This window comes from Scyliorhinus canicula, chromosome 17, assembly GCF_902713615.1.
Source record: "Scyliorhinus canicula chromosome 17, sScyCan1.1, whole genome shotgun sequence".
NCBI lineage: Eukaryota > Metazoa > Chordata > Chondrichthyes > Carcharhiniformes > Scyliorhinidae > Scyliorhinus > Scyliorhinus canicula.
The window spans coordinates 30,818,381-30,841,430 of NC_052162.1; the positions used below are offsets into that span (position 1 = coordinate 30,818,381).

At 43.8% G+C, this 23,050-nt stretch overlaps 1 protein-coding gene across 1 annotated transcript; it reads right to left on the reverse strand.

Moving 5' to 3' along the window:
- Positions 1–9,063: 9,063 nt before the first annotated feature.
- LOC119952098 (cytochrome c oxidase subunit 7B, mitochondrial) lies at positions 9,064–22,933 on the reverse strand. Its single transcript, XM_038775650.1, has 3 exons — positions 22,800–22,933; positions 18,245–18,369; positions 9,064–9,280 (listed from the first exon to the last, which is right to left on the reverse strand). Exons 1-3 carry the CDS (start codon positions 22,834–22,836, stop codon positions 9,206–9,208), a joined length of 237 nt encoding a protein of 78 aa, XP_038631578.1. The 5' UTR covers positions 22,837–22,933; the 3' UTR covers positions 9,064–9,205.
- Between the last annotated feature and the right edge of the window lie 117 nt (positions 22,934–23,050).

Below are 23,050 nucleotides of genomic sequence, written 5' to 3' on the forward strand. Positions count from 1 at the left end.
AAGGAAGAGGGGGGCCAGGCAACAACTGATCGACTCTATTCTGGAGGTCGACAGAAAGTACTCCGAGGCCCCGATGGTAGAGCTTCCGGCGGAGAGAAAAAAGCTACAAATGGACTTTAACCTGCTATCAATCAGGAAAGCAATGCACCAACTCTGCCAGCCACAGTGGACCGTCTACAAGCAGGGTGAAATAGCTGCCCGCCTATTGGCTCACCAGCTGAGAAAGCAGGGAGCCACAAGAGAGATAGCTCAGGTGAAGAATAGCAGAGGCAGACTGGTATCCGAACCAAATAAGGAGGTCAACCAAGCATTTGAGACCTTCTACTAAAGACTGTACACCTCCGAACCCCCGATGGGGATGCGGAGATTAAACTGTTCCTCGATGGACTAGACATCATGGAGTATGACAGGCGGGGGAACTGGAAGCACCAATACGACTGGGAGAGATCATGGAGAGCATCAGCTCCATGCAGGTGGGAAAGGCACCAGGACCTGACGGGTTCCTGGCGGACATCTATAAAAACTTTGCTCCAGCCCTGACCCCACACCTACGGGACATGTTTGCAGACTCGTTTGAGGGCACCTTGCCTCCAACGCTAACTCAGGCCAAGATATTGCTGATATCCAAAAAAGACAAAGATCCGACGGAATGCAGATCATACAGATCCAATTTGCTGCTTAATGTAGACGCAAAGATCGTCGCGAAAGTCCTGGCCAAGAAACTGGATAACTGCGCAATGGAGGTGGTCATAGTGGACCAGATGGGCATTGTCAAGGGTAGGCAGCTAACTGCAAACATCAGGCAGTTGCTAAATTCAATAATGACCCCATCCGGGGAGAGAACACCAGAGGTCTCCCTGAACGCAGAAAAGGCCTTCGAGAAAGTAGAGTGGAACTACCTCCGAGATACTGGAGCAAATTGGGCTAGGGATAGGGTTCACCTCATGGGTGAAACTCCTGTACAACGCCCCCAAGGCAAGCGTTTGGACCAAAACCCACCGATCAGAGTACTTCCAGCTACACAGAGGCACAAGGCAGGGATGCCCACTATCCCCACTCCTGTTCACCCTGGCAATGGAACCCCTGCCGATTGTCCTGCGAGACATGAAAAACTGGAAGAGTATCCAAAAAGGGGTCAAAGAGCACAGAGTTTCACTCTGTGCAGATGACCTGCGTCGCTCGGTCTCGGACCCACAGAACAACCTGAAAGCAATCAGGAAACTTCATGAAGAGTTCGCAGCCATCTCAGGCTACAAACTCAACCTGGGCAAGAAACTGGAGAACTGCATCGTGGAGGTAGTCGCAGAGGACCAGGCGGGCATTGTCAAGGGTAGACATTCCCGGTGAACCCAAACGGGAGTGGGACAGAGCTCGATGGACTACTATTCAAACTAGCCCAAAACGAATTCCGCTACCTGGGGATCCAGATAGCCCTTGACTGGGCACGGATCCACAAGTGGAATCTGACCAGTCTGGAGGAGGAAGTTAAAAAGGCCCTTCAAAGGGCAGCATGTAGCGCTGTAGTTAGCATTGGGACTGCGGCGCTGAAGACCCGGGTTCGAATCCAGGCCCTGTGTCACTGTCCGTGTGGAGTTTGCACATTCTCCCCATGTCTGCGTGGGTTTCACCCCCACAACCCAAAGATGTGCTTATTAGGTGGATTAGAACATAGAACAGTACAGCACAGAACAGTCCCTTCGGCCCTCGATGTTGTGCCGAGCAATGATCACCCTACTCAAACCCACGTATCCACCCTATACCCGTAGCCCAACAACCCCCCCTTAACCTTACTTTTTAGGACACAACGGGCAATTTAGCTTGGCAAATCCACCTAATCCGCACATGTTTGGACTGTGGGAGGAAACCAGAGCACCCGGAGGAAACCCGCGCACACACGGGGAGGACGTGCAGACTCCGCACAGACAGTGATCCAGCCGGGAACCGAACCTGAGATCCTGGAGCTGTGAAGCATTTATGCTAACCACCACGCTAAATTGCCCCTTAATTGGAAAAAAAAGGTCCTTCAAAGATGTGATGCATTCCCGCTTTCCCTGGAGGGGAGAGTGCAGACAATCAAAATGAACATACCGCTGAGGTTCCTCTATCTGTTTAGATCCATACCGTCCTTCATCCCCCAGGGCCTCTTTTCACAAGGTAGACACAATGACCATGGTGTTTGTGTGTGTATGTGTGGAGTGGTGGGTGGGGATGTGGGGTTGGGGCGGGGCATTAGTGAGAACCCAAGGTAACCCTAGGTTGACACTACAAAGGAGGAAAAATATGGGCAGTCTGGCCCTGCCGAATCTACAATACTACCAATGGCCAACCACAGCCCAGAGGGTGAGGGGATGGATACAAGAACCCAACACTGAATTGGGGGGATTGTGGGAACATAAACAGACAGTTGCTGAGTAGGGCAAGGCTACCATTGGACGAAGCCAGACGAAAATGGGAGGACGAATTGGGGACGGAAGTGGGTTGGGATTTCTGGAGCAAAGCACTAAGTAGGGCTAACTCCATCTCCTCCTGTGCTAAGCCTTAGCTTTTGCTTCCTTAATCACACGGCAGAGGGTCCTGCTTGGCACCACCCACAGCTGCAGGCTGGCTGGCAGTCCTGTTGGAATTCCTCCACCTGGAGAACATTAAATACACTATCCAAGGGTCAGGCGAGGGCTTCCACAAAGCATGGGAGCCATTCATCAGCCTGTTCCAGGGTCTATTCAAGGCCAATAGCAGCTAAGAAGAGGGGGGGGGGGGAAGGAAAAACAAAGAACACACAGAAGCAGAGGACAGTGAGAGAAGGGAACTCAAGGGATTCACAGAACGAAACATGGGGGAAAAGGGGGAGGGGGAGGGGGAAAAGGGGGAGGGGGAGGGGGAAAAGGGGGAGGGGGAGGAGGTGGGGGAGGGGGAGGAGGTGGGGGAGGGGGAGGAGGTGGGGGAGGGGGAGGAGGTGGGGGAGGGGGAGGGGGAGGGGGTGGGGGAGGGGGAGGGGGTGGGGGAGGGGGAGGGGGTGGGGGAGGGGGAGGGGGTGGGGGAGGGGGTGGGGGAGGGGGAGGGGGAGGGGGAGGGGGAGGGGGAGGGGGAGGGGGGCCCTCCCCCTCCCCCCCCAATCAACAACTGAAAATGGCAACAGAAAGAAGTAGAGCGCAGTATGTGACACCCAGGGCAGGAGTCAACCCAAAGGAGGAAACTACGCTACCAATTGTGGGGGGGGGGGGGGGGGGGGGGGAAAGAGGGTTTGCACAGGTGAACTTCTCTGTAAATAAGAAATGACTTTTTGTATATGCCAGGTACACTTGTGCTGTTACTCTGTAAAATCTAGAAAATACTAATAAAAATATATTTTTAAAAATATGAATACTATTATTTCCCATTCTTGCCTGCCTTTAGACAGATCTTTCCCTTGTAAATAGTGGTTTCAATGTTATTCCACAGCAGCCTGCATGTCAGTCATCTATTCATTGTTTCTCCACATTTGCGCTGCAGTGCGATTAATGACACTATTTTACCAATCACCATGAAAAGGAATGTTCTGCAATATCAATGAATTCCATTTAAAAGATTTCAACAAGGCACCATTGTGTAAACTGGACTCTGATATTACCTTGATATTCCTCAGTATCTGTTGCTCAAGTTTTAATTCCCAACTGAACTTCACCCTATTTTGTTGTTATCTTGAAGGCATTCACACATTCAGATTACAATTGCATAGTTTCTCTCCATGTGACCATTTATGTGTAAGCCTCGATGAGTGTCAGCAAACTATTTTATCATGAAGTCTGAGAATTAGTGAAACCAATTGCTATCCTCATTCAGTGTCCACATACATCCAGTAATGCCTGCAGTATGTTAAACAGGAGTCAGATGCCTGATTTGATTGTTGCCTTATTTCACTTGGAGGTACTATATTCTTATTAGGCACAATAATAGAGCCATCTATCTCTAGAAACTTAAAACAAGTAGAATCCTGTTCTTGCCTAACAAAAAAAAGCCAAGTCCAGGTTGATTTTTCACAGCATGAAATTATGGAATTGTGTTGGGACACAAATACGTTGGTCTTTATACATGAATAAATACAAGTATTTGTATATTATAGCATCTATTTGAAATAACCTTTACCAATCATCGTTATGTAGTATGTTGTTTGTCACTGACCAGCATAACCTCAGTACTAAATAACTGGCCTCAAGTACTTAACAGCAAGTAATAGTAGAGAGGTCACTGAAAGGCGTGTAGTTGCAATGCAACAAGGCCTTCAAGATATTTGGCAAGGGAAGCTGGAAGTAAAACTTGAAAAGTGATAGGGTGTAATCACACTCAGAGCTCTGAGCAACCTACGTGTGTAGCTCAGTCCTAAATCTAAGATTGGAAATTTGCTAGATTAATTAAAAATACTTTATCCACAATTAACATTTCAGAACTCACTTTTGTCTGATGATTAGCATGTGGCTTTCAGACTCAGGTTAGTCTCGTGTCCTACATTAAACCAACTCAGCTAACAAACAAAACATTCTGAAAACAGTACAAAAAAGTTTGTTTAAAAGCAATGTAGGGTTTTTTGTTTGGCAAGTTTGTTCTCTATTCCAAGTCCATATTAGTAAAAGGGGCATGCAACCAATAATTGAATTTATTTATTTCCTGCAGAACTCTTGTTTTTAATATAGCAGTATTTGGATTGTGCTTTCAGTCTTTCACAATTGACTTTTCACCCTTAAATTTGGAGGCACCTTGTTTCCTCAATAATTGTTTAATCTGTCACAATTATCACCAGACCTGGGTCTGGAATTCTTATCTTTAGTCTTGACCTCCAGCTATCCTTTTATCTGAACAGCAAAGCAAGCCTAAAACAGTGACTTGCTTTATAGATGAAGATTAAAACAGTCTTGCTTTATATATGTATTATCCTTTTGATCGTCTAAAAGCATCTAAATTGTATAGTAAAAGTCTGCTGTGAACTATATACAATGCATCTAAACAGCAATAGATTTCCAGAAGCCCAAAACATTGACATTGGTCAGTTAAGTACTGCTGAGAGTCAAGTGGTTTCCTGTTGCTTTCTTTGTATTTCAGTCCGTCTTTGAGAATTCCAAAAATCAAAGTATTTTTAATTGGGATTTGCACCAAATTTAAATTGGGCTTGGTTAGAAAGCAGCAAGAAAAGGTGATGGGAAAAGCAAAGGAAACTACATGGACAACAACTAGGTCTCGCCTTGATGTTTTGACAGTCAGCCATGTTTCCCCCCTGAATACTATGAACTGCAGTATTACCTCAACATAAATGCTTAAGTTTGGGGCCTCACGGTAGCATGGTGGTTAGCATCAATGCTTCACAGCTCCAGGGTCCCAGGTTCGATTCCCGGCTGGGTCACTGTCTGTGTGGAGTCTGCACGTCCTCCCTGTGTGTGCGTGGGTTTCCTCCGGGTGCTCCGGTTTCCTCCCACAGTCCAAAGATGTGCGGGTTAGGTGGATTGGCCATGCTAAATTGCCCGTAGTGTAAGGTTAATGGGGGGATTGTTGGGTTATGGGTATAGGGGTTACGTGGGTTTAAGTTAGGGTGATCATTGTTCGGCACAACATCGAGGGCCTGTTCTGTGCTGTACTGTTCTATGTTCATCCAATTGTAGATCAAGGCTCCATTCAATGTACAATTTACATTGCAACCCTCTGAAAATGTGATTAAAAGGGTTTGATGGGATGGAAGAGGGTCAGCGTTTCTAAATAAGTCAACATTGTAACCGTGTAGGATCAATTAGCCAAATAGGTCGACATTCCCTTCCTGTTCGCAGTTGGACTTGTTGATGGCAAAGGTCAAATCCCCAACTATGGAATACCACACAAGGCTGGACAAATTACTTATATTCACTTCAATGCCTCAAAGCCAAGACTGGTTTATATTTCTGTTGTGCATTTCCACCACTAACTCGTATACACTTTCCAAAATCATATATTATCATTGCAAGTTCTGAAAGTTCAGAAACCCATTTAAAGAACAAAGAAAAAAGAAGTTACAGCCCTCCAAGCCTGCGCCGATCCAGATCCTCTATCTAGAACTGTTGCCTATTTTCCAAGGATCTGTATCCCTCTGCTCCCTGCCCATTCATGTATCTGTCTAGATACATCTTAAATGACACTATTGTGCCCACTTCTACCACCTCCGCAGGCAATTCATTCCAGGCACCCACCACCTTCTGCGTAAAGAACTTTCCACGCATATCTCCCTTAAACTTTTCCCCTCTCACTTTGAACTCGTGACCCCTAGTAATGGAGTCCCCAACTCTGGGGAAAAAGCTTCTTGCTATCCACCCTGTCTATACCTCTCATGATTTTGTAGCCCTCAATGAGGTCCCCCCCTCAACCTGTCTTTCGAATGAAAATAATCCTAATCTACTCAACCTCTCTTCATAGCTAACGCCCGCCATACCAGGCAACATCCTGGTGAAGCTCCTCTGCACCCTCACTAAAGCATCCACATCCTTCTGGTAATGTGGCGACCAGAACTGTACACAGTATTCCAAATGTGGCTGAACCAGTCTTGTACAACTGTAACATGACCTTCCAACTCTTGTACTCAATACCCCTTCCGATGAAGAAAGCATGCTGTATGCCTTCTTGACCACTATCGACCTGCGCAGCCACTTTCAGGGTACAATGGACCTGAACACCCAGATCTCTCTGCACATCAATTTTCCCCAGGGCTTTTACATTTACTGTCTAGTTTGCTCTTGAATTGCATCTTCCAAAATGCATCAACTCGCATTTGCCCGGATTGAATTCAATCAGCCATTTCTCCGCCCAACTCTCCAATTTATCTATATTCTGCTGTATTCTCTGACAGTCCCCCTCACTATCTGCTACTCCACCAATCTTGTGTCATCTGCAAACTTGCTAATCAGACCACCAATACCTTCCTCCAGATCATTTATGTATATCACAAATAACAGTGGTCCCAGCACAGGTCCCTGTGGAACACCACTGGTCACAGTTCTCCATTTTGAGAAACTCCCTTCCACTACTACTGTCTCCTGCTGCCCAGCCAATTCTTTATCCATCTAGCTAGTACACTCTGGACCACATGAGACTTCACTTTCTCCATTAGCCTACCATGGAGAACCTTATCAAATGCCTTTATTGAAGTCCATGTTTATGACATCTACTGCCCTTCCCTCAATCAACTGTGTCACTTCCTCAAAGAATGTGTCACTTCCTCAAAGAATGTGTCACTTCCTCAAAGAATGTGTCACTTCCTCAAAGAATGTGTCACTTCCTCAAAGAATGTGTCACTTCCTCAAAGAATTAGATTTAGGAGCAAGAAAAACTTTATAAATAGAGTATTAAAGCAAGGAACATATGTGAAATCAGTTATTAGTCTCCAATTTTCAAGAACTTTAAGGATGTTAATACTTTGAAGAGGGTGCAGGGATTTATTCAGATGTTACCACGGACATGGAAGCTTAGTAATTTGGGGCAGACTAGAAACAAGAGGTTGTTTTCTTAGAGCATAGATTTAACAGAGGTACTCAATCATGAAGGGGTAAATAAAGAGAAACAGCAGCAGAAAGATTGATGACCAGAGGATCTAAATTTAAGGTAATCCTTAAAAAGACAATTTTTATAAAACATCACACGTCATCTAGAATTCACCTCCCAAAAGAGCAGACACATTCAATAAATGAAATTTGATAAATAATTGAAAATTAAAAAAATTGGAGGGCTATGGAGAAAGAGTAGAGAAATTGCACGGAGTAATTCTGCAGAGCTGACACAGGCACAAAAGAGCCAGATGACCACCTTTTGTACTGCTGCAACATTTTCTAATTCTATGTTCCCCTATAATTACAAATTACTATCTAGTTAAGGTCTATAGCCCATATTCACAGGTTCAATGACTTCCAGTAAACTGACAACTGGAAGACTTTTGGAATATTGGGTTCTAAGTATTGGGAAATTTAAGGATCAAAAGCCTGAGTTAGAGTGTTTGACTGCAGTGGTCATTTCTTTTTGTTTTAAAAATAACTCTGTTTGTAGGGCCTGGGTGCTTTTATTTGCCAGAAACCAGAAGTGAAATTGACAAAGGAATTTGTTTTTCAGTCTGGAGTATGGTTTGACTGGGAAAGTCCCTGGAATAGTTAATGTGCAGCCTACAGAGAATTTGTTTCAGCTGAGGTCATTGTTGGGTGGAGCCAAGTAATGCCGAGAGATATTTTGAAAAGCTTTAGGAGAGACTAATTTTGGAGAAAGGAGTTGAATTCTGATCTGTCTGCACCGAGTCCATAATTCTCCGACAGTAAGATAGTTATAAAAGAACGATGTAAAGCAGAGCAGTCTTGTCTGGTGACAAGGAAAAACTGAAACACATCAGCTCTTTAAAAGATATTCAGCCAGAATCTGAAGGGTTCTAACAGCAGTCCAAATCGGTTCTGTGATGCAGGTATTACTCTGCCATACTGATTTGCAAGATAGATTGAGAGCTGCATGTTTCTTTCCTTGTTCTTTAATGGGAAATTGAGTAGTGGCTGAGGGGTAATTGTAAGCTGTTCTTTTCAGGTGTCAAGTTAAAAAGTTTAATATTGTATCCATAATTGTGTTTCAAAAATACCCAAGCCCTATCTCATGCAATCACCCCTGGAACGAATCAATTCTTTCCATACAGTCTTATAAATAATTTAAAATTTGGGGTTTTGGTTTAGTATCCTAGCCACTTGTAGGTCTGGTCTCGGATCCTCATCAGGGTTTTCAAATACCTCCATATCATACCTCTGCAATCATCAATCCAAATTTACTCCTGGTTCCCCACTTCCTCTGCTCCGTGCCCATATTCCTCAGCCATAACACCCACCTTCAGTTTCAAAGTCTGCTAAAGCCTCCCCACCCAAACCATACATTGAAGGAAAATGAACCAAACCAAAATGTATGTTTCCAACAACCTGCAAGGCACTTGCAAATGGACAGTACGACTGAAATGCAAGTTATTAAATTTATACACTCATTGATGAACAAATCTCACCCATCAGATCGTTCCAAAATATTGTTCACCCTCTCACCCCCCACAAAGAAAACAACTTAAAAGTTTATATAATTTATTGATTTACGATGAAACCCAATATACAGAGGTAATCAGTACAGTAGAAGCCATGAGACTAGAAGCAAATTTGCATTGCAGCACATCTGTACTCAATTTCTTGCAAACACTTGGTCCGTTCATCTATTCCCTCCATGCTTGAGGGGCGATTTTGCCAACAGGAGAAAGGTTCCATGTGATCCCAGTCTGTGTGGCAACCTACATGCAAATAAAAAAATATTATAAGAAACAAAAGATAAATTACAACATGTTGCCTAATAAATCAGGCCAAGAATTTGCTATTCAATTTTTGTAATGTTTGAAGCAACAGAATTTTATGTGAGGACTGAATTTAAGTTTCCGAATGTTCACCAGCTCCACGGCTAAAATTGAAAATTTAACCCAAATAATTACGGTAAATTAGTGGCTTTTACAATTTGGCCCCATTCAGCCAAAAAAGTGTTTATTTTAAAGGTCAAGAAAGCATCCCAAGAATGATTAGAAGGATGACACAGTGGCGCAGTGGTTAACATTGCTGCCGAAGGCACTGAGGTCCTGGGTTCGATCCCAGCCCGGGTCACTGTCTGTGTGGAGTTTACACGTTCTCCCAGTGTCCCACAACCCAAAGATGTGCTGGTTAGGTAGATTGGCCACACTAAATTGCCCCTTCATTGGAACAAAATAATTGGGTTCTCTTAAATTTTTAAAACAAGGGATGACAGTGGATAGGCAATGGCAAACATTCAAAGAGCAACAACTGTCTATTACTGTCTGGCACAAAAGCAAAATGTGAAAGGTAGCCAAACCATGGTTTAAAAGGGAAATTAGAGATAGTATTAGATCCAAGGAAGAGACATACAAACAGAACGGGGGAAGAAAAAAAAAAAAGAGACCCAAGGATTAGGTACAGTTTAGAATTCAACTAAAAAAAGAGGTCCAATGGCTGACCAACAGAATACATACTGGATCTGTCTTCACAAAGGAACACACAAATTACCTACCAGAAATGTTGGGGTAAACAGGATTTAAAGAGGGGGAAGAACTGAAAGAAATCAGTATTAGCAGGAAAATGGTGTTGGGGAAATTGATGGGTTTGAAAGCTAATAAATCCTGAGGGCCTGATCATCTACATCCCACAGCATTTAGGGAGAGAGTCCTAGAAATAGTGGATGCATTAGTGGTCATCTTCCAAGATTTTATATACTCCGGAACAGTTCCTACATATTGGAGGGTAGCTAACGTAACCCTACTAAAAATGAGGGGCACGAAAACAGGGAATTATAGGCCAATCAGCCGGAGATTAGTGGTGGGTAAAATTCTAGTGTCCATTGTGTAATAGCAGAGCACTTGGAAAACCATTGCAGAATTGGACAGAGTCAGTATGGATTTAAGAAAGAGAAATCATGCTTGACAAATCCACTGGAATTCTTTGAGGATGTAACTAATAGTGTTGATGAGGTGGAGCCAAAATGATGTGGCTTATTTGAACTTAAAAAAGCTTTTGCCAAAATTCCACATAAGATATTAGCATGTAAAATTAAAGCACATGGAATTTGGGGTAGTGTATTGAGATGGATAGAAAACTGGCTGGCAGATAGAAAGATCAACAATAAACAGATTATTTTCCCCTGAATGGCAGGCAGTGGCCAGTGAAGTATCGCATGGATCAGTATACATTAATGTTTTAGATGAGGGAACTAAATGTAAAATCTCCAAATTTGCAGATAACAGCTGGGTCGGAGGGTGAGCAGTGAGGAGCATGCAGATGCTTCAATATGATTTGGACAAGCTGGTGAGTGGGAAAATACATGGCAGATGCAGTATTGTGTGGATAAATAGGAGGTTATCCACTATGGTAGCAAAAAAAAAAAGGAAGATAGATTATCTGAATAGCTATAGTTTGAGGGGATCATGTAATGAGACCTGGGTGTCCTCATACACCAGTCGCTGAAGGTAAGCATGCAGATGCAGCAGGCAGTAATGGCGGCAAATGGTATATTGGCCTTCATAGCAAGAGGATTAGAATAGAATAGAGCAGGGATGTCCTGCAGCAATTAACATTGCCTTGGTGAGACCACACCTGGAACATTGTGCAGTTATGGTCTCCTTATCCAAGGAAGGATGTTCTTGCTATAGAGCAAGTGCAGAGAAGGTTTACCAGACTGATTCCTGGGATGATAGGACTGGCATAGGAGGAGAGATTGAGTCAGTTAGAATTGTATTCGCTGGAGTTCAGTTGAGTTGGGGGGGGGGGGGGGGGGGGGGGGAGAGAGAAAGAGAGAGAATCAGACAAGGTAGATGCAAGAATAATGTTCCCGATGGTGGGGGAGTCCAGAACTAAGGGTCATAGTCTGAGGATACATGGTAGACCATTTAGGACCGAGATGAGGAGAAACTTCTTCACCCAGTGTGGTGAAATTTGCCCACACAGAAAATAGTCGAGGCCAAAACCGTGCATGTTTTCAAGAAGGAGTAGAGGTCAAAGGAATAGGGTAGAAAGGAGGAGACAGGAACAGGCAATTGAGCATAATGAATTGCAAGACGTCTTACAACACCAGGTTAAAGTCCAACAGATTTGTTTCGAATCACTAGCTTTCGGAGCACAGCTCCTTCCTCAGGTGAATAATCATCATAAGGAATGGTGGATTAGGCTTAAGGGCCAAATGGCCTATTGTTTCTATTTTCTATGTTGTATGCCATTCAGTTGTAACAGCAAAAACTAGGAAGCAAACTTGCAAATAGTTCGCCGTTTATTGAAAATAGGAGTTTGATCTGTTACGCTGGCTAAAGTTAGCATTAGAAACTGCAAAGGCTATGGGCCCTGACAATATCCCAGCAAGAAGACTTGTACTCCAGAAGGGGTTGGTTTAGTACAGGGCTAAATAGCTGGCTTTAAAGCAGACCAAGGCAGGCCAGCAGCACGGTTCAATTCCCGTACCACCCTCCCCGAACAGCCACTGGAATGTGGCAACTGGGGGCTTTTCACAGTAACTTAATTTGAAGCCTACTTGCGACAATAATGCAATTTTCATTTCAACTGGCCGCACCTCTAGCCAAGCTGCTCCGGTGCAGCTACAACATGGATCTACCCAGCAATGTGCTAAATTGCCCAGGACAAGAAACAGGACAAATGCAACCCAGCCAATTACTGCTCTCGCAGCCTACTCCATCATCTTATGTTCTTATCTGCAAAGTGATGGAAGTAGTCATCAACAGTGCTATCAAGCAGCACTTACTGATATGTGTCACCACACTCATATCACTCAACAGAACATAAAACAGAGCTTCATGCATGGAGCAAATTGTAGCTTTATTCAGTCAGTTTTAAAATGTCGCTTCATCAGGTCAGTTTGCTTGCAAATAGAGTTTCAGAAAGTTTGTTTCGTCCAAGCAAATACAGATGACCGAGTGGAATTCAATACAGATTACAGTTCTTGATAATTTCTTCAAATCAAAATATGCAATAGAGAAGTTGGAAATAAACAAAATGGCAGATTTTGTTTACAAACTTTCTAAAACTCTATTTGCAAGCAAACTGACCTGATCAAGAGACATTTTAAAACTGATTGAATAAAACTACAATTTACTCCAAACATGAAGCTCTGTTTTATGTTCTGTCGAGTGATAAGAGTGCGATGAGACAGATATATTAACCAAGTACAGATCTATCACTTACTCAGCAATAAGCTCACGATGGTCAGTTTGGGTTCCTCCAGGGTCACTCAGCTCCTGACCTCATTACAACCTTGGTTCAAACATGGACAAAAAAAGCTGCATGCCAGAGGTGAGGCGAGAGTGACTGCCTTTGAGATCAAGGCAGCATTTGACAGTGTATGGCATCAAGGAGCCCGAGCTAAACTGAGTCAATAGGAATTAGGAGGAAATTCTCCATTTGTTGGAGTCATATCTCACTTGGAAATATATCACCGTCCCTTCATTGTCGCTGAGGCAACATCTTGGAACTCCCTCCCCAACAGCAGTTGGTGTACCTACACCTCAAGTATACAGCAGTTCAATGCGACAACTAAATCTTCTGAAGGGCAACTAGGGATCGGCAAGAAATGCTGGCCAACCACATCCCGTAAATGAATTTTAAAAAAAGATTGGGCAAGGAGACAGCTTAGACCCCATTGAGAACATTATTCAGTTCTGGGCACCGCATCTTAGAAAGGATACATTGGTCGTGAACGGGGTACAGCAGACTGACCAGAATGATACGGGGTTAAACAATTAAATTTAAGAATATGCTGCAGAGACTAATCTGGTATTCCCTCGTTACTAAAGGGGGGATCAAATTGAGCTATTTAAGACAATAAAAGAATTAGATAGGTTGCAAAAAGAAAGTACTCCCTATTGTTCTAACAAGGTGACACAACCTTCAACTTGTAACAATTCAGGGGTGATGTTGTAGGAAATAAATATAGTTTTAAGTAATTTAGATTTGTTTTGCAGGTGTTCGGAGAAGGCAGAATAAGGTATAGTTCAATGACATTTCTTCAGTTTTAGCGTTATTTTTACAAGTTCCTGGCAGTAGCGGTCCTGGTTAATAAAAGAGTGTGGTTCCAAACGGAGAAAGTGGTGGCAGATCAGGGAGATAGTGACAGGGGCATTGGAGGAGAGGTTGGTGACATTGGTCAGCCCGTATGTCCCTAACTGGGATGATCCAAAGTTTGTGAAGAAGGTATGTGGGGTCATCTCCGACTTAATAGTGGGTGGAGACTGGAGCTTGGTGCAGGAACCAAGATTGGACAGGTCACAGTCACTTGCCAGTCCCTTTGGGGGGGGGGGAGGAGGGGGGAAGTCGGGACTTATGGAGGGAATGGGAGTGGACCCTTGTAGGTTCTTGCACCGCAGGAGTATTTCAGTCCACAAGGTCAATTCGTGGATAGATTTTTATGATGGGGAAGGTGCTATTGGATTGGATTTGTTTATTGTCACGTGTACAGAGGTACAGTGAAAAGTATTTTTCTGTGAGCAGCTCAACAGATCATTAAGTACAAGGGAAGAAAAGAAAATACATAATAGGTCAACACCGGGGTCAAAGGGTCGGAATATTCAGCAATTGCAATAAAGGATCATGCGTCACATCGGGAGAAGGGAGCAGTGTAGAGGCAGAGGTGGAGATCGGATGTGGGGTTGTTGGAGGACTGAGGGTTTTGTGATAAGGTCGGGAAAGTAATTGAGGAATATGTGGGGTTTAATTGTACAGTGGCAGTTTTACAGGTGGTGGTATGGGAAGCTTTGAAGGCGGTGGTTAGGGAGGAGGTGGGGTGATATCGTTTAAGGCAAAGATGGACAAAAAGGAGAGGGTGGAGCAGCAGCGGTCGATAAGACAAGATGTTAGAGGTAGGCAGGAGGTATGCAGAGGATGTGGATCCAGCACTTTTGGAAAAAAGGAAGGGGTTGCAGGCAAGCTTTGATCAGCTGGCCAATAAGGAAGGCTGTATGCCAATTGAGGCTGGCGAGGAGAGTCGTCTACGAGTATGGAGAAGCAGTCTATGAGTATGGGGAGAAGGCTGCATGCTGGCAGGCCAACTTCAGAGGGAGTTGGCGGCAAGGGAAATTATTCAGGTGTGGGATACGACTGGGAAGTTGATGGTGGCGCCGGACCAGATTGATAGGGTGCTTCAGGAGTTTTATGAGAGGTTGTGTAGGTCGGAGTACCGGGGATGCAACAATTCCTGGATGGTTTGGAATACCCGAGGTTGGAGGAGGAGGATAGGGCCACATTGGAGGGGGCAACAGGGGAGCAGGAGATAAAAGAAGCGATTGGGAGGATGCTGTCACAGAAGGTAGCAGGGCCGGATGGGTTTCCGGTGAAGTGCTACAAGAAATTTAAGGGTGAGCTGGCGCTGCTGATGGTAGGGATGTTTGAGGAGGCAGTCGGGAAGGGGGTGTTGCCACCCTTTGGGGCAGCCATCAATCTCCTTGTTGCTAAAGAAGCATAAGGATCCAACAGAGTGTTGGTCGTATAGGCCTATATCACTCTTGAATCTGGATGTAAAGGTGTTGGCAGGTAGGTTGGAGGAGTGCCTCCCGAATGTGATAGGGGAAGATCAGACAGGGTTTGTGAAAGGTAGACAGCTCTTCTCAAATATTAGGAGGGTATTAATATTATGGCACCAGCAGAGGGGAGGGTGACAAGAGGTGGTTGTGGCATTGGACGCCAAGAAGGCGTTTGACCGAGTCGAGTGGGGTATTTGATGGCAGTTCTGGAGCGGTTTGGGATTGGGCCACGATTTGTGGATTGGGTACGATTATTATGCAGGGTGCCGAGGGCAAGTGTCCACATGATTGATATGAATATAGAATTTAAAGTGCAGAAGGAGGCCATTCGGCCCATTGAGTCTGCATTGAGTCTGGGCCCCTGGAAAGAGCACCCCACTTAAGCCCCACACCTCCACCCGATCCCCGTATCCCAGTAGTCTCACCTAAATTTTGGACACTAAGGGCAATTTAGCATGGCCAATCCACCAACCTGCACATCTTTCGACTGTGGGAGGAAACCGGAGCACCCAGAGGAGACCCACGCAGACACAGGGAGAAAGTGCACACTCCGCACAGACAGTGACCCAAGCCGAGAATCGAACCTGGGACCCTGGTGTTGTAAATCAACCGTGCTGCCCACAATGAGTTCAGGGTATTTTGCTCTACACAGTGATCAGGCAGGGACGTCCCATGTCCACTCTGTTGTTTGCACTTGCAATTGATCTCTGGCCATCGCGTTGAGGAGTTCAGGGGTGTGGAGGGGGCGAAACATAGGATATCTTTATATGCAGATGATTTGTCATTGTATGTGTTGGAACGGAGTGTGTTGATGGAGGTATACTGGAAATGCTTCGAGTGTTTTAATCCTTTTCGGGGTATAAACTCAATTTGGACAAAAGCGAATATTTTGTGGTGTCCCGACCAGGAGTGGGAGGGGCGGGCTACCATTTCATAGGGCGGCAACTCACTTTAGATACCCGGGGGTGCTGGTGGCATGGGATTTGGGGGGGGGGGGGGGCTCCAGAGGGATAATCTTACTAGTTTGATGGGGAGCGTGAAGGCAGACATGGCAAGGTGGGATGATCTTCCCACCCTCGTTAGTGAGTCGGGGGCAGACAATTAAGACTAATGTGTTGCCACGGTTTTTGTTTATTTTTTAGTGTCTGCCGATCTTATTGCCGAAAGCGTTTTTTAAGGAAGTGGAGAGGACGATGAACGTATTTATTTGGGGGGGGGGGGGGGTAGACGACCCGAGGGTTAAAATGGAGGAGAGTCTGTGCAAAGGGCTTTTGAGGACTTTGGTAACAGCGCCACGCCCGATGGCCACGGGAAAATATTCGGAGAGTTCAGTGGTGATGGCAGCAGTGTTGGCACAACTGGTTATCTGACAGATTGTGGAAAGGATGCTCCAAGGCAGAGGAATACCAGAAGCAGAGGCCAAAATCTTGAAAATGGATCCTTGGTGAAGATATCCAAGAGGAAGCATTATTTTAGATTTTCAAGGAGAGTTTTTAGAGTGTGGAAATTAGAAAACCGTGTGTAAAAGGCAAAGAACCAACGAGACTAGGCTTTCAGAATGGGGGGGGGGGGGGGGGGGGGGGGTGGAAATTCATACGTTATTTTGGGTGCCATCTGTCACTGTGGTGTCTTACGGAGATAGATTTTGAAATTTGTGTAAAAACATATATTTGGGGTGAAGGAATATTTAAAATAGTCAATCTTTGCTGGTTTAAACAATTTTTCATTCTTTTGTTAAGAGCCAACTTCCACATGTCACACAAAAGATAAAAAGTTAGGATTCTATCAGACGGGGTTCCACCCTGGGATTTACTTGTCCAACAGTATCAGCTGGGATTGTAACAATGTTAGCAAGAACTTTATACAAAGGGTAAAGGAAATCTGGAACTACTAACCAAAAAAAGCTGAGACTGTCAATTGAAAGTTAAGAGGTTGAAAAGCTTTTTGCAGACCAAGGCATCAAAGAATATAGAACTAACACAGATCAACCATGATCTATCAGAATGACAGATCAAGCTCAAGATGCTGAGTGCCCTGATCCTGTTCTTACAAGTCCTCCAACAGACTGATTATGAATTAGTTGAAAGTAAAAACCAAATTTCTTGGGAGTTACTGCTGCACATTAATTCAGAATCTCATTACAATTGCTGTGATGCTTACGGACCAGACTTCTGCAGTTTAATTTGCAAGCTGGACTTTTCCAGCTCAGTTTTAGCAAGGACGGCAAGAACAAGATTTGAAGAAACCTGCAAGGGATGTTGTACAAATCATGCAGGAACCCTGCAATGTTTCTCTACTTAAGAAAATAATCAGTATAAGTTACATTTAGAAAATTGTTATAAATACCTTTGAAAGTATAAGTCAGATGAACAAGTGTTATGGGCCAGGGTTTAGAGAACCCCAAAGTACATCATGGAGTTCACCTGACCCACAACTTTTAATAGATTGTGGTAAGGGGAGCACACAGCCCTACAGGTGTGGTACAGCAGAAATGGAAAAGTATTTTTTAAAGCAAAACATTGTTTATTCTATGAACTCAATTTAACCTTATTAAAACAGTGAACATCTTAGCAACCATCAATTCAAATACAACCCCCAAAGAATACAGCACAAAGTAATCCTTAATAACTTCCCAAACAACATCCAGAAGACAAAAGAAACACCTTTTAACTGAAGCGCATCAGGTTTACATTCACTACTGAAAACATTTATAATTCCGAATTCACCAAATGATCAAGAGATAGTCTTTTATGGCAGAGAGATCAACAGTACACCTGACCTGTCTGGCTTCAGCTCCAACACTGAAAACAAAACTAAAACACACCCTGCAGCAAACAGCCGAAAACAAAAGTAAAAAGCTGACAGACAGCCCAGCTCCACCCATACTCTGACATCACTGATAAACACCCATTTCTTAAAGGTACTCTCACATGACACAAGCCACACCATAAAATGCTACAGGTTGAATAAAAACCATCTTACTGCTGCAGACTCCAGGGACACAGATTAAATCCCCTGCTGCTGACTTGCTGTGAAGTAGCATCAGGCTGGTCACCAGCTCACAGGAGTGGCAAAGGCCTTGGAAACCATTCTTGACTCAATGTATGATCAAGGCAGTTGATTTTGAAAATGCAGAAAGAGCAAATAAAGGTTGACATTGCATTTGAAGAAACTTACATAACTCCAGACTCCAATACAGAAAGTTAATCCTCCCAAAAGGATAGCATTTCCATACCGGTCATGAAAGTCAGGACCAGTATTATGATGAGTTTGTCTTGTTGCAATTCGGCGAATGCTCCGACCTAAAATGTAAAAGATTAACAATCAAAATCAGAAATCCTTTTTACTGCAATGATGCACAACTTCCAAGCTTATCTAGAGACCTCACTGTGAACTCTGCAGCCAGTGAGAACATTCATACAAATTGGAGATATATCCACTGCTTGAATCGATGTTCAGCAGCATTGCTGGTGGAATTCAGAATGAATTGCCAATCTGTTCTATTGCAACTGCTAAAAAGGCATCTGACAGAAATCCTTGATCGCTCCAAGATTCGACATGATACTTTTCAAATCAACAGCCATGTTGTCTCATGTTCACACAGCTGCATCAGTCCTATGGCAAGTAGGATGACACACTGTATAAATGCACAATTGCAAATTGCCCGTGTACAAAATACCAACTACATTCGGTTTTATTTATCTTTATAGTCAGTATTGGTAATTCTATATAGTTAGTCATTCTGCCAATGGCAGAATAATATAGAAAACAAATTTAAATCCAGTTTGGCATCAACTTTTACAAGTGCTGAGTCCTGCAAAAGTTATTCAAGAGTAGTCAGCTCATTGTCTGACCACAGAAACAGTAAATTCAATGTAACTTATGTACAATATTGTTTTTCCTTCCATAGCTACATAGTGAGTACAAATTATCAGTAAAATCAAATGTAATGCATAACATACTGCCATTAGCAAATCAATACAATTGGACAAACCCCACATTGTATTGTGTTGTGTTGGTAATACCACCGTGCCAAATGGGATAGATTCAGAACAGATCTGGCAGCTCAAAACGGGCATCCATGAGGCACAGTGGATCAGCAACAGAATTGTATTCAACCACAATCTCTAACCTCATAGCTCAGTATATTCCTCATTTTCCCATTACCATCAAGCCAGGGGATCATACTTGGTTCAAAGAAGAGTGCAGGAGGGCATGCTACGAGCCACACAGACATTCCAAAAAATTAGGTGTCAACTGGTGAAGCTACAATGCAATACAACTTGCATGCCAAACAGGGGAAGTAACATGTGAGTGACAAGAGCTTGGAGATCAGATCAATTGGTTGATCAGATCAACGCTCTGCAGTCCGACCACATACAGCTGTAAATGGTGATGGACAATTAAACAGGAGGGTCTGCTCCAACAATACCCCATCCTCAATGATGGGTAGACGGGCACATCAATGCAAAGAGAAGGTTTAAGCATTTGTAACAAGATTTAAGCAGAAGTGCCAAGTCACAGCTTACCCTCGGATTTTAGTTTCTCAGCTGTTTGGTCTTTCACACCTTTTATTCTCTCTGGGAATTGCCATTCGCATTCTTTTCCCTTGGTCTCTGTGGCTATGACTCATCTTTCACTCACCCTACAGTATAAATATCTTCCACTTTCTTCGCCTTTTTGCTTTGACAAAGGGTCATCTGGATCTGAAATGTTAGCTCTTTTGTCTCCTCAGATGCTGCCAGACCTGCTGAGATTTTCCAGCATTTCCTCTTTTGGTTTCAGATTCCGCCACCCACAGTAATTTGCTTTTATCCAGTGTTAAGTAGATGATCCATCAGTTTCCTCCCAAGGTTCCCTGCAATCTTCAACCAATTGGATTCACTGCACCTGAAAGCACTGACTACTGCCAAGGCTATACACCCGCCTGACATCATCCCATCAATAAGTTTCACAACTTATGCTCCAGAACTATCCCCACCGCTAGCAAAGCAGTACAGCTATAACACTGGCAATGTTTACCTCAATGTGGAGATGCCAGTGTTGGACTGGGGTGAGCACAGTAAGAAATTCTTCTTACAATGTTTAGACTGGCAATGTACCCAGCAATGTGGAAAATTGCCCAGGTATGTCCGGTCCACAAAGGGCATGACAAAGAGCTGAGTCCACAAAAGATCAGCCAAGATCTCATTGAATGGCGGAGCAGGCTCGAGGGGCCAAATGGCCTACTCCTAGTTCTTATGTTCTTAATCTAATCTGTCCAATCATCGTTCTATCAGTCTCCTCTCAATTATTAACAATGTGATGGAAGGTATTGTTGACAATGTTACAAAGTGGCATTTTCATAGCAACAACCAGCTCAGTAATGATTGAGTCATTTGGTTCCTGACCTCATTACAGCCTTGGTTCAAACATGGATAAAAGATCTGAATTCAAGAGATGGGGTCCGTAAGACTGCCTTTGACATCAAGGCCGTGTTCGACGAAGTTTGGCGTAAAGGAATCCTGACAGGACTGAAATCAATGGGAATCCGGGAGAAAAACCCACCACTAGTTAGAGTCATACCGGCACAAAGGATGATGGTTGTTGGACGCCAACTCACTCAATACAGGGCACCAGTACCTCAGGACAGTATTGATGCAGTCACTGTCCATATACAAGGCTTGGACAATAACCCGGTTTGGGTTGGACGAGGAAAGTAAAATAGCCAAGCGATTACCATCTCCAACATGAGAATATTTAATAATCTCTCCTTGACATTCAAAGGCTTTACCATCTCTGAATCCTCCCCTACCATCATCCTGGGGGTCACCATTGATCAGAAACTTAACTGGACTAGCTATATAAATACTGTGGCTATAAGAGCAGGCCAGAGGCTGGGAATTCTGAGGCGATTAACTAACTTCCTGACTCAAAGCCTGTCCACCATCTACAAGGCACAAGTCAGAAGTTTGATGGAATACCCTCCACTTGTTTGGATGAGTGCAGCTCCAACAACACTCAAGAAAGCTCGATCCATGACAAAGCAGCTCACTTGATTTCGACATCACATCCACCAGTATGCAGTGGTATCAAAGACAAGGTGCACTGCAGCAAATCACCAAGACTCCTTCAACAGCACCTTTCAAAGGAATGACTTTCACCTAGAAGGACAAGGGCAGCAGATACATGGGAAGACCACCATCTAAATGTCCCCTTGCAAGCCACACACCATCCTGAATTGGAACTATATTGTCCTTCCTTCAGACACTGGATCAAATCAAGAAACCCTTTCCCAATGATTGCAATGATTCATGAAAGCAGCACCTTCTCAAAGGCAATAAGGGATGGTCCACAAATGCCAACCTTGCCAGCAATGTCTACATCTCATGAAAGAATAAAAGTTGATACCATTACATTATATGCAGATAATTGCAATCGGTCCTGTCCAATAAGAATAAACAAACTAAATAACCTTAAAAACTACACAATACATATGACATTGGCTTCATAATAAAACATTTTAAATCCCATTTTAAAGATTTAGCCAATTAAACAATTTAGCCAATTGTTTTTGGCTAAAACAGATCAGGCTGCACCTGTGAAAACAGAAACAAAGTTTCAAGTTTAAGACTCTAATGAATAATACTGCAACTCAGTTACAGTAATGATAGTAAATGGGCTTATCCTAGTTTTAGCAGGTCTGACAGCATCTGTGGAGAGAAAAGGGAACTAGCGTTTCACGTCTCGGTGACTTTGTGCAGGTTTGACAAAGAGTCATCCAGATTCAAAATGTTAGCTCCCTTTTCTCTTCACAGATGCTGTCAGACCTCCTGAGGATTGCCCAGTATTTTCTGTTTTTGTTTCAGATTCCAGCATCCGCAGTAATTTGCTTTTATCCTCATCTTTGGTGGCTGCTCCTCAGAAAGATCACCTGCAAGAACCAACTGATAGTCAAGCAAGGTAGTTGGCCATTTTAAATAGATTGTAGAGGATACTAGAGGTTTCATTAAGAAACCAGAATAACCTTAATCAAATACAACAGGGAAACAGGCCAAGGGAGCCCAGGTTCAGCTGTCCGAGAGAAGAAACATCATAGGGGGCCAGGAGAGAATCAGCACAGGCAATGCATTAATGACTGAAAAGGTGCTAAAGGGCAAGTTTAGAAGTACACCGCACAAAGATGGAATGGAGTGCTAGATAGACTGCATCTGAAATAGATGTGCTGATGGAAAATTAGTAGGGCTGGAATGATGAAATCAAACGGGCGAGAGAATATGGTCACCGGAATCAAATCTGGTGAACCTAACGAACATAGTTGCTTAAAATATAGTTCAAATATTAAATTACACCCATAGCACAGTAGAATACAACTTGATACTTTAAGATAACATCCAGACAGCTAAATAATTAAGTGAAAATAGACCGTTTTTAGTTTGTTAAACAGAAACGTGTGTCCCACCACGTTAACAAGTTGCCAGCCAAGATGTTTGAGGCACACATTTGATTCCAGAATACCGATTCTGCAATACAGGTGCATTTTCTCCCTGTCAACGTTGTTTTAATCAGAGGGCCACATTTCCCCCCCCCCCCCCCCCCCCCCCGGGCTTCCTCATTCTCCATTGCTGGCGATGGCTCGTTTAAAAGTTTACAGTAAACCCTTACAAAGCACGCAACAGCTAACGGCTGATGAGAGGTTGTTGTTCCACCCCACCCAAAACCCCCCCTCCTACCGCAGCAAGCAGACATTTACCGGACAGGGAGAGCAGGCTCTTGGTCAAAGGCACCATCTCCGTTGTGCGCCCCTTTACCCTTCAGCAAAACAAAATGGCCCCCGCCAGCCAGCCAGCCAGCACCGCGCATGCGCTAACCACCCGCCTTTTAACGTTGGCGGGTTTGTCGGGAAAATATTACTTTCTAATCACGGTTTTTTTTATTTTTAAAAAGAATGAAATACAATAACGCGGAACATTATATCCATACAATTTTAGTGGGGGAAAAAAT

Coding starts and splice junctions, on each gene's coding strand:
- LOC119952098 (XM_038775650.1), bottom strand. CDS start 22,836: ATGGTGCCTTTGACCAAGAGCCTGCTCTCCCTGTCCG. Junction 18,370..22,799: donor GAGCCTGCTCTCCCTGTCCG/GTAAATGTCTGC, acceptor TTTACATTTTAG/GTCGGAGCATTCGCCGAATT. Junction 9,281..18,244: donor GTATTGGAGTCTGGAGTTAT/GTAAGTTTCTTC, acceptor ATTTGCATGTAG/GTTGCCACACAGACTGGGAT.